The 10,806-nt window shown below is 38.5% G+C and overlaps 1 protein-coding gene across 1 annotated transcript; it reads right to left on the reverse strand.

The window, feature by feature from the left end:
• Window positions 1–940: 940 nt before the first annotated feature.
• On the reverse strand, window positions 941–8,855 carry LOC119775427. The gene is made up of 5 exons (XM_038273405.1): window positions 8,627–8,855; window positions 7,775–7,806; window positions 1,967–2,980; window positions 1,695–1,850; window positions 941–1,045 (listed from the first exon to the last, which is right to left on the reverse strand). The coding sequence occupies exons 3-5, from the start codon at window positions 2,309–2,311 to the stop codon at window positions 941–943; spliced, it is 606 nt and encodes a 201-aa protein (XP_038129333.1). The 5' UTR covers window positions 2,312–2,980; window positions 7,775–7,806; window positions 8,627–8,855.
• Window positions 8,856–10,806: the final 1,951 nt, after the last annotated feature.

Raw genomic sequence — 10,806 nt, forward strand, 5'->3', positions numbered from 1 at the left:
TCTGGCAATCTGATGGACGGGTCTGGGTTTGGCGGTTGCCAGGAGAACGGTACTTGTCTGACTGCATTGTGCCAAGTGTAAAGTTTGGTGGAGGGGGGATTATGGTGTGGGGTTGTTTTTCAGGAGCTGGGCTTGGCCCCTTAGTTCCAGTGAAAGGAACTCTGAATGCTTCAGCATACCAAGACATTTTGGACAATTCCATGCTCCCAACTTTGTGGGAACAGTTTGGAGCTGGCCCCTTCCTCTTCCAACATGACTGTGCACCAGTGCACAAAGCAAGGTCCATAAAGACATGGATGACAGAGTCTGGTGTGGATGAACTTGACTGGCCTGCACAGAGTCCTGACCTCAACCCGATAGAACACCTTTGGGATGAATTAGAGCGGAGACTGAGAGCCAGGCCTTCTCGTCCAACATCAGTGTGCGACCTCACAAATGCGCTTCTGGAAGAATGGTCAAAAATTCCCATAAACACACTCCTAAACCTTGTGGACAGCCTTCCCAGAAGAGTTGAAGCTGTTCTAGCTGCAAAGGGTGGACCGACGTCATATTGAACCCTATGGATTAGGAACGGGATGTCACTTAAGCTCATATGTGAGTCAAGGCAGGTGAGCAAATACTTTTGGCAATATAGTGTAACTGAGACTGCGCCTTTTAGTACGGTGCGCCTTATGGTCGTGAAAATACGGTAACTTGTTTGGCATATTGGTAAACAAGAAATGAAGTTGATGTGCTCTGCTGAACAGCAAATTCACCATTTCTGGATTTATGCAGGATACAGCCACGTTAAATTTACATTTCTGACACCAAATCTGCCCCATTTTTTAAAACAGATGTTCACATTTAGAAAAGCTAGTCCATAAATCATTTAAGAAGGTAAAAACAACTGACATTGAATTTGTCCATTTGCTTGAATGGGATGACATGCAACTTTAAACCTTTAAAAACTTACACAGTATTTCTTAATAAGGTCTTTTGTATCCTCTCCAAGAAAGGTGATGAGCCCTTTCAGAACACATTCCCTTCGAATCCCAATGTCTTCAACCTGGAGAAAAGTTATTGTTATCAATATTTCATATCTGAAGAGATTCATGATATAACTAATATATTTGGGCTGTTCACAACAGCAAAGGCCTATCAGATGCCATAATGTACAGCCCACAAGTCCACTGGGTTTTAATGCTGCACTTCAAAATTATTCATATTCCACCTCTGCCACATTTTATCCTTCACATCTAAATTTGTGAAACTAGACTATATTGTTAAGGTTAAGGCTTTTTCTTAGCACAATCTACCAGAGCTAGTGAATATCATTTTCCATTAAAGAGATCTCTTACAGCATAGAATTGATACAAGTCTAACATTTAAAAATGTTAAAATTTTAAAGTAATAGAAGCTCAAAAATTTGGCTAAATTTCACCGGTTTCTGGCAAGTTGGATAGAAAGGTGTATTTTATTGAATTAATGAATAAACCACAATACAAACTTACTATAACAACTAAATGCAGCAGAAATACATGACAGGCAAACTTGCTTTTCTTCAAATGATATCAACTTTGCACAGAAAGTGTATCAAGTATTATAATTAAAACAAAGTCTGAAAGTAACTAATCACTTTAAATTCTTTGTTTTAAATGGAAAAAGGTAAATGGCCATAGCTTAGTTCACTGTGTCCATATTGATGATATCCATACCTCATCATAAGTTCTCATGATGCCAGCCATTTTTGCACATGTTGCTCCTCCTTTAGCCTGGATGACTTTAATCAGCTGATTTGAGTGCCTGTCCAACTGGGCCAAGAACGTCTGCTCAAGGGGAACAGCCATGAGCCTCTGGAACTCCGCATTAATCTGTGAAACAAAACAAAAAAACTTACTGTTAAAAAAATGACTTAAAGTAAATACTCAATCATTCCCAAAGTCTAAGTTCAAAACCCTTGACATTTAATTTCAATCTCCAATACTACCTCTTTCTGTTGGAACAGAGCAGGCCATCTGTCCTTGAAATCCCCTATACCAGGTTCTTCATTCACCACCTCCTGACGCCTGTAGGCAAAGGTACGAGCCATTTTCTCCGCAATGACCCTGTCATTGTTCCTCCTTTTGATTGCTGCCAAGAGTTCAATTCTCTCTTTTTCCATGCTTTCTTGTGTTTCTCCCAATGGAAAGGATGGATAAAAGTTTGCTTCAGCTCGTCTTGGCTTCTTTATTTTTGCAGCAGGAGAAACAGAAATACTAGCTTTGGATTTAAGAGAGTTTACAGACAACTCTGGACATCCTTGTGATTTGAGTAGAGTCCTGTGGTTTCCCATTTTGTACTTCAGCCTTTGCTTCCAACCGTAGCAACCATTGAATGAACCGGGCTCTTTTAAACACGGATGTTTTTTTAACCAAGGCCTCTGCAACTACACAGAACTGTGCATCCTCTGGGTAGGCTCTGTATCTGTAGATCTCCTCTACTAATCTATTTAGGATGTCACTCGGGAGGTGACTGTCAACATTTTGTTGTTTGCTTGATACTCAGAATTCCCCTTCTCTAGCTGACGTTCAGTGTCATATGAAAATATGGGAATGGGAAAATTGGCTGGCCATTGTTGTGTTCGCGATGACAAGGATTCAGGGGAGGAGAGGATTATAGTGTCATTTGAGGCTAAAGAACTGCTGTCGTCAGAGTGAACTGTAGAACAAGATGGAGCTGTTTCAATGACATCAACAAAAGTTTGAATGGCTTTTTCTTGAATCACCTTGACTGTTCCCAAGTCCTCCAGGTCAGAAGTTGAGCTGAGGTTGAAGAAGTCATTACCAAACTCTTTGTCCATATATTGCAATCTGACATTGGTCTTTAAACCAAAGGTATCCTTCACCTTGCTGAGAAGCTCATCCAGAGAGTCTGGTATGCCATCTGGAAGAGTCAGTTTTTCAGTGTTGCTCTCTCCTAGAATCACCTTCAGTCTTGCAGGTTTTGAACTTGCCATGACAATCTGAGAAAAGGGTACATACAGAGTTAGGCAATGCTGGTCCCTATTTAAAGTCATTACAAGATATTTTGTATACATTATTAGTCAAATGTTTGGACATTTGCTTGTAGAGGGCCAAAAAAATATTAAGGTAGTTATTAAAATATTACTGTATTTTAAGTTCAGCCATACAAACAGAAAAGTCTTTTATACCACGCATTTAATTTTTTGTACAATCTTGTATTACCTCACCCTTAAACGTGGATATATCTTTTCACAGTAACAAGACGTATTCCTCTAATTCTGTAGTCTTCCAGCGGGTATACATCTGTTAGGTCTTGTAGCTCAACCAGTTTCAGTTCTTTGTCTGATGTTTTCAGCTCATAAGATCTGTAATGCTCAACATACCACCCCTCAAGTTTTCTGACCAGAAAGAATAACTGGTTTGCCAGGATCACCATTTGGATTATTTCAATGAACTCTGGTAATCCTCCCAATGAGCCATGGATCAAGATCATCCCGCATCTGTACTTCAGTCCATTAAATGTTGCACTTTTAGTCATGCACACTGTGGCCAGATTTGAAAACTTCTGCTTTAGAGCATTTACTATTCCCTTGTCGAGAACATCAGTTGCTACTGTGGAAACATTTGTAACTTCCAAAAGAGGTTTAGGAAAACCAGATAAATGCATATGATGTGCCATCTGATTAGGGCTGGGTATTGTTAAAAAAATTTCGGTTCCGGTACCAATACCGATACCTTCACTTCGATACCGGTTCCTGAACGATACTTTTTTCGATACCAGTTTTATAATATCAATTCGAAAAAAAAGAAAATTACACAACATAAAAAAGTACAAATCTTGAGTTTTATTTTAAGCTCTGTTTTTCCATTTACATTTTTCCTCTTACATAAAAAAATAAATAATTCAGTGTCTAATATTCACTGTTACATTGTGAGGACCTTTTTACTTAGCAGTTTTCCTTTAGAAAAATTACCATGTCTGACAAACAAGCCCGTTGAATGGGATCCTACTGACAGCGCACCGCTGGTATGGGGGGGGGGTCTGAGCGGCTCCGACAGAAATATTGAAGGCAGGATGAACTGACTGCACTGATTACGTTTTCAGGTGGATTTTCCCACTTAAAAACATAATAAAACTACTTTATTCCCACTGATCACAGCAAATATAGCTGCAAGGCAAATAAAGGATAGAGTAGCTCCGCCCAACGCGCGTCTGACCCACTTTGCGACCGCGCAGCCAGAGCAGCAAAGCTTCTTCAGCAGCGCGTCAGAAGCTGGTACAAGCAGCAAAAATGAAGCAGCAGACGAGATTTTGCTGCTCTTGCTGCGTCCAGTTTGAAAGCAGCATGATTCACTCCGCTCTGGCTTTGCTCTGCCCACGGGCTGCTGAGAGGAGGATGGTCGCGCTGGCTGCGGTCCGCTCTTCTTGCAGTCAAACACAGAGCGACTTTCTGCTCTTAAATTATTTCCGTGCACGATGTATTGCATTGTGCACTATTAGCATCAGTCTTAATAAAGTGAAGCCGCACTTTTGACCTGGGGGGCATTTTAAAGGGGTTCCGCGACGCTGCAACCAGTTCACAAAAGATACACATGAACCCTGGCTGTAGGCGTGACCACCTGTGTATTTTTCCTGGATGACGCAATCACCTTAAGTGTTCCAGCCAATCACCGAAACTTGGTACCGAAAGACGAGGCATGTTTCGATACTCTGTAGAACCGAAGCATTTCGGTCGGTACCATAAAAGTACCGAAGTTCGGTACCCAGCCCTACATCTGATACTGGTGTCTCTCTGCAAGGGAACGGAGGACATTTTTAAAGCACTTGATATTTCGTGCAACTCTTTTAAAAAAGCTATGCTTAGCTTCAAAGCGCATGGACCATAAGGCTACTAAAGGACCAAATTGGCGAATCAAGGTAATGTTCCAAGAAATGGTGTTTTGGTTTAAGGTCACAATTAGGAAAAACCTCCTGGAATTGTGTTCTGTGCTCTGAGATCTTAAAGTCAAGGTAAGCAATAGAGTCCTCTGTGTGAATAGGACAGACCACAAGATCAACAATGTCCCTTAAGTCTGTTAAGATCTGCCAAGCTGGCTCTTCATGTTGCACTCTGTGTCCAATCAACAAAGGTAAAAATCTGATCAAACTCCAGTTCTCATGTGCATTACCCCCAACACTTTTTTTGGCTTCAAAATTGAGAGCAATTGGATGAGGTCGATTAGTTTTATCAGTCCCCTTAAAATTGAAAGATGCTATTGCGTCATTCAGTGATACCAATGTGAAATATTTTTTCTTAATCAAAACACCCAGACACAAAGCTAGTTCAAAAGGAACAACTCCTTCAAAAAGGTCATGCACAATGTCTGGAGGAAGACCTGTGGTAATGTCAAAATACAATAAATGTGATAAAATGGAAGTTGATTTGACACCCTGATAACTTGGCAATTCACGTTCCTGAAGAATTAATAAGTGATCTGCATGAATGCTTTTGGTACTCAGGGTAAATGCACCACTTCTAACCTCTGTAGTTTGAATGTCTGTTTTAACTGCCAAACAAAACCTACATATGTATGACCCTGTGAAGTTCTCTACAAAGCCACCAATACTGTGGGCAGCAAGATTATCTGCAACCACGCACTGAACTGTGCCTTTTACAGCTCTACCCAACTTTGACACAAAGACCCCTTCTTGTTCCAAAATCACAAGCTCATTAAGTAAAGGTTCTAAAACCTTCTCGTAACCATAGCACTTCAAATCATTAGTTTTGATCAAAGCAGCCAGGTAAATGGAAGACAAGTTAGAATTGCACCCCTGTGGCAAATTACCAAGAATCCAGTATAAGCCACAAATTTTATGCTTCCGTTTAGATGTACCGAGAGGGTTGCATATTTCAAAATCATCAATATACAATATTAATGAAATGCTCTCCTCCTTACACAAAAGCTCATTTTCACTAAAAAATGACCCGTCATAGAAAGACCTATATGTATGAACACTACTTCTTTGTAGTAGTTTATTCACACAATTTAAATTATCAGTCTGATCCAAGATAACCTCACAGTCAAGAACTTGCCGCAAAGACTTTAGGATTGATACATACTGGAATGACTTATTATTTTTTTTATCAAGAATATATTCTTCAGGTTCTATCACTTTAAAATGTCTTTTATAGAATTGTTTTCGTCTCCAAGCACTAGAAAGGGAGCCTTTATCTCCTATTGCTTTATTTACAGGGTTTGTTTCACAGAGGGCCCTGGCAAGTTTTTCAATAACTGACTGGTCAAACTGGCAAAGATGATCATGTAGTATTTGGGTTACAGTTCTGCATGTAACTGGCAGGGACAAAGAACCAATTAAATAGTTTAACTCCTGCAATAGTTCATCAATAGCTGCATTTGACACAAGAAAACTGCTTTCTAACTTTAGAAGAACTGATGCAAGTTTAAGTTCAATATCTCTCTGTAAGTTTTCAGAATCAGTCTCATTAAATATGTGATCTTGATTAGCTTGTGCAGTACTGTCTTGATCAAAAATATCAGTACCAGAACTAACACACAATTCTTCACCACAGTCTAATTGTTTTTTTTTCAGTAATCCCAGTCTTAAATGTATTGCTAATGTCAGAATGTTTTCTGTATTTATGACTTTTGTAGTTCTCGTAAATATTTGTTTGATAAACACAGTCCTGAAACACACACGTGACAGTTTCCTTGTTCTTGAGATGTTGAAATATATGTTGAAAAAAATCTCTCTCAGTGGAAAGTTGATTAAAATCACAAATGGGGCATTTGAATCTGGTTAAGTCTTTGGTAACTGTTTGTTTGACTGGATGATTTCTTGATAAATGGCTCAGTAAAGCATTCCAGGTCTTGAATCTACATGCGCAACTTAAATATGAGCATGGATACGAATAACCCCGTCCATAATGCCTGTGGTCTAGTTTGTAGTGCTTGAGCAATTCAGATCTTCTGGAAAACACCCTCTTGCAGTCTTTGCATCTCCACATTAAGTGCAACACTAGAAGGACAAGAGAGGAACTTTGTTACCTATATGTTGCCAAATCTGAAGACAAGGAAGATGAAACTAATATGGAGGCAAGAGTCAATTTTGAATACTGTGACAACCCTAGCCCCATGCAATACTTTAGATGATTGTTTTACTGCTTGGTAAAATATAGATTCAGAATGGATTTGTTACCATAACTATTTCACTGTTTTCAATACCATACTGAAAACACTCTATATTAATCAATGTCATATTGTTAGTATTGCAAGAATTTTTTTTTTTATGCACAAATACACATTTCTTAAATTGCCCTTCTCAGTTGCACATTCCTTAGGATGGGAGTAAGCTTTTTTTAATGACTCCACAGTATTTTTAGGTTGTAATTTTAAATTTTTTGTGTGCATATATATCCACAAATATATATGCATGTCTGTTTGTGTGAATAAATTGCCTGTCACTTTCTACTGTTGCACTGGAAATTTCCCACTGAAGGACAATAAATGTCATTTCTATTCTTATTTTATATCTGTCCACTATTTAGTGTTAAAAATTACAGTAACTTTAGATATTGGTGGGAAAAAATGCTTATTTGACTATTATCAGTTCTCCACTGCAAGGGCAGCTTCCCTCTCCCCAGCCACCTCCCCACTTGTGTGAATCCTGAAGACTTTGCAGTTTAGAGCAGACATATTTCATATTATCAAAATAGCATATTCATTTTGCATTTAACTTTTTTTTCTAAAATTAGAAGCTTACATAAATCCTTTATGAAGAAAATATGGCTCACCTTATATGGTTTGATGATTCTTGGTTCTAGGCCTGGAAAGAGAAGTGGGTAAAAGAAGTTAATACAACAGGGTTCTAGCCAGAACTGCTAATGTTAATGCCTGAAATTTTCATTTGATCTTAATTTTTTTTCTTTCTTTCTGTAGCCGGTGAAATCAAGGGCGCGGACGACCATAGGGAGATCAAACATGCACATTGTGAACTGTCCGTGCGCTGTGGTAGATTGCAAATTGCAGAGAAATAATACAGGGCAAGAAGCGATCTAGCCGGGGCAGTTTGTGGGGCAGGCTACTAAATGCAGAGCTCCGAAAGTGAAGCTGTGAAATCCTCAGCCCAGCCCGAGGGCGTCTAAGCCCCGCCCAGTGCCTGGCGATTAACGGCTAGCTAGAACACTGCGCAATGTTCCTACAGCCACAAATTGCTTTTATAGGAGAAATGACACCCGATGGATTCTTAGCGCTGTCAGGATATTATGCGTTTTATATTATGTCGCCAGTAAGCAGCATGAGAAAACTGGAAAAAATGGCTTCACCGGCTGCAGCTAACAGTGATTAGCACAGTGGAGTTGCATCATATTAAATTAGTTTTGCACAGAACACCCCCACCTCTGCAATTTCAAGTTAGGTTTTTTAGCGTAAAAGTACACATACAAAATAAACATTCAGTCTGACTCAAAGTAGTTATGTTAAAACATGTTGAGATTTGAACCGCCGAACAGCGCGGCTAATTACAAATAACTGATGACACTTCGACGTTAAACACAGTTCAATGTTTCAAATTTAAGGTAGAAAAAGTTTTAAATATTTTTACACCGTTTATTTAATGTTTGGTTATGGTGGGGCAGCATACTTACTTTTTATCTGAATCTCGTCGACAGTCGATGCTCAGAAGAAATGGCGGTCGGTACCAGAGATGCAGGATCTGCCCCGGGCGGAGCTTACGTAATGACGTCAGACGTAAAGCTGCATTAAACTTAATTGTTTCACTTCGACTCAAATTAAAAAGTTCGTTTGAGATAAAATGCGTGACTGTTAAGTTAATTGAACTCATGAAAGCAAGTTGTCATAACTAAAGTAAAAGAATTAAGTCAGGTTAATGTAAATAAGTCCATAACATGAACTACAGCCCAAATACACTTTTTAGAGTGTAGTATACCTTTAATTGACCAATGTTTGCCCTTTCCATGCCAACTATTAAATTTTAAAACTTTGTCAAGTTCAAAAAGAGTTCTTGCAATGACCATATGTTTAAAACTAATGTAAATAAAAAATTCATAAGTATAATTTTAAATAAATGAGTTTATTTCAAATTAATTTAGAAAAATCTGACTCTGCCTCTCTTTGCATACTTTTACATTTACTTATGCACCTTTTTATGCTTAATTTGTATGTTGAGTTTTAAATACCTTTAGATTTATTGAATATTATTTCCAAAACTAATCCATAGTACACACTAAATCTGTATTATTTAAATATTCTCAAAATTGCATTTTTTTATTTTTCATATTACTTCTCCAACAGAAGCTTCAACTTTATTTTACTATTTCTTTCTTCTCATTTCTGAGGCCTGATCAGTCTCCAGGGATGGGTTATGTTTTATTTTCATCTCCTACTTGATCTTTAAGCAATATTATTTACAGAAAAAATAGTTACATGTATGAGTTGGATCATTTGAATTTGATGATGTGTTTCCAGATCAAGGATATTTTACATAAATTACTTAATCCAGAATGTAACAGGTTGTTGTTTTCATTTTTTTTTTTTTATTATTTTGCTGAACTGCTATTATGAGCTTGTCACAGTTGGTGAATGTGATTTGTCAGAGCAGGATTCATAAAAGACATTTCCATGATAACCCCAGTTAACACTGATTCATTCAGGACAAGCTCTTCAAAACCCCAATTTCACATCGGGTTGCTAATAATGTGCATGGAGACACCTCAAGCTCAACTGTTAATACATGCAGCCTGGTCTCTCTGTTTGTGTGAAACCTTATTTTAACATTAGATGGCACGGCAGGATAATAAATAACTGCACACCCAGCTGCCGCTCTATGGCAGATGTGGCTCAGTGTTTCTGCAGCCCTTCTGCTGTTTGCTTCTTGCATCCTTTCCCTTTGCTGCTGATCTGCTCCCCTTTGAGCTTTGTTTCATGGGAACTTCTTCAAACTGAAGGACAGGATATTGACAAACCTGGACAGGATGCCAAGTTTCTTCTGGAGGACGGCTAATCTGTTGGCTCTGTGGAGAAGACATCATGCAGACCTTCTGGATACACAGTGTTTGGATCCCCTGCTTTGTGTTTCTCTTTGCATAAACTGATTAACTCATATATTTTATATTGAAAAAAGATTATCTTGCAGTGCATGTTTGTTTGGGTTCTGGAACACATGTTTGAAGTGGAAATTTGTAGTGTGTTGAATGTATTGACCTGGGTTTTCAACAGAATAGATAAAAAAATTAAAAGATGTGGGTGAAATATGCCAACAAATAAGCTATGAGTTGGATATATAGATAACCAGCTGCTCCTCTTTTTCTCTTATATCATCAGGGATCCTTAAATGTATATTTTAGTATCTTTCTGATGTTTGTTTGTGATGTTTGCTTAACAGACAGAAAACTATCTATTGGGCATTTTGCTTATTTCACATCTTTGCACAGGGAAGAATGCACCATAAAATCATTTTAAAACACGATACACATTCACCTGGGCCTTTTAAAGTCAACAACTCCCTTTGAAAATTAAACTGGATCTCTCTTGATTCACACCGCCTGACCTCGGATTCCCTTATGATCAGCTAGTGACGGCACTAATAGGGCAGATTCAGCTGCTCTCAGGAAGCTGACAGCTGGATCAATAAACTACTTTTGTCTACCTCTTGAGGATGGTAACAGGAAAAGATGAAGCTCTGAGCAAGCATAATGGATTTACTTTAAACTGCTGGGATGCTGCTAATCACCTTGGATTGCCTGGTGCACTACACTAAAGGGAGGAGAGGAGAGTTGGCTTTTAATTTCTGTTATACTATAGATAG

Source organism: Cyprinodon tularosa, unplaced genomic scaffold (assembly GCF_016077235.1).
Source record: "Cyprinodon tularosa strain WSP-4 unplaced genomic scaffold, ASM1607723v1 ctg87, whole genome shotgun sequence".
NCBI classification, from domain to species: domain Eukaryota; kingdom Metazoa; phylum Chordata; class Actinopteri; order Cyprinodontiformes; family Cyprinodontidae; genus Cyprinodon; species Cyprinodon tularosa.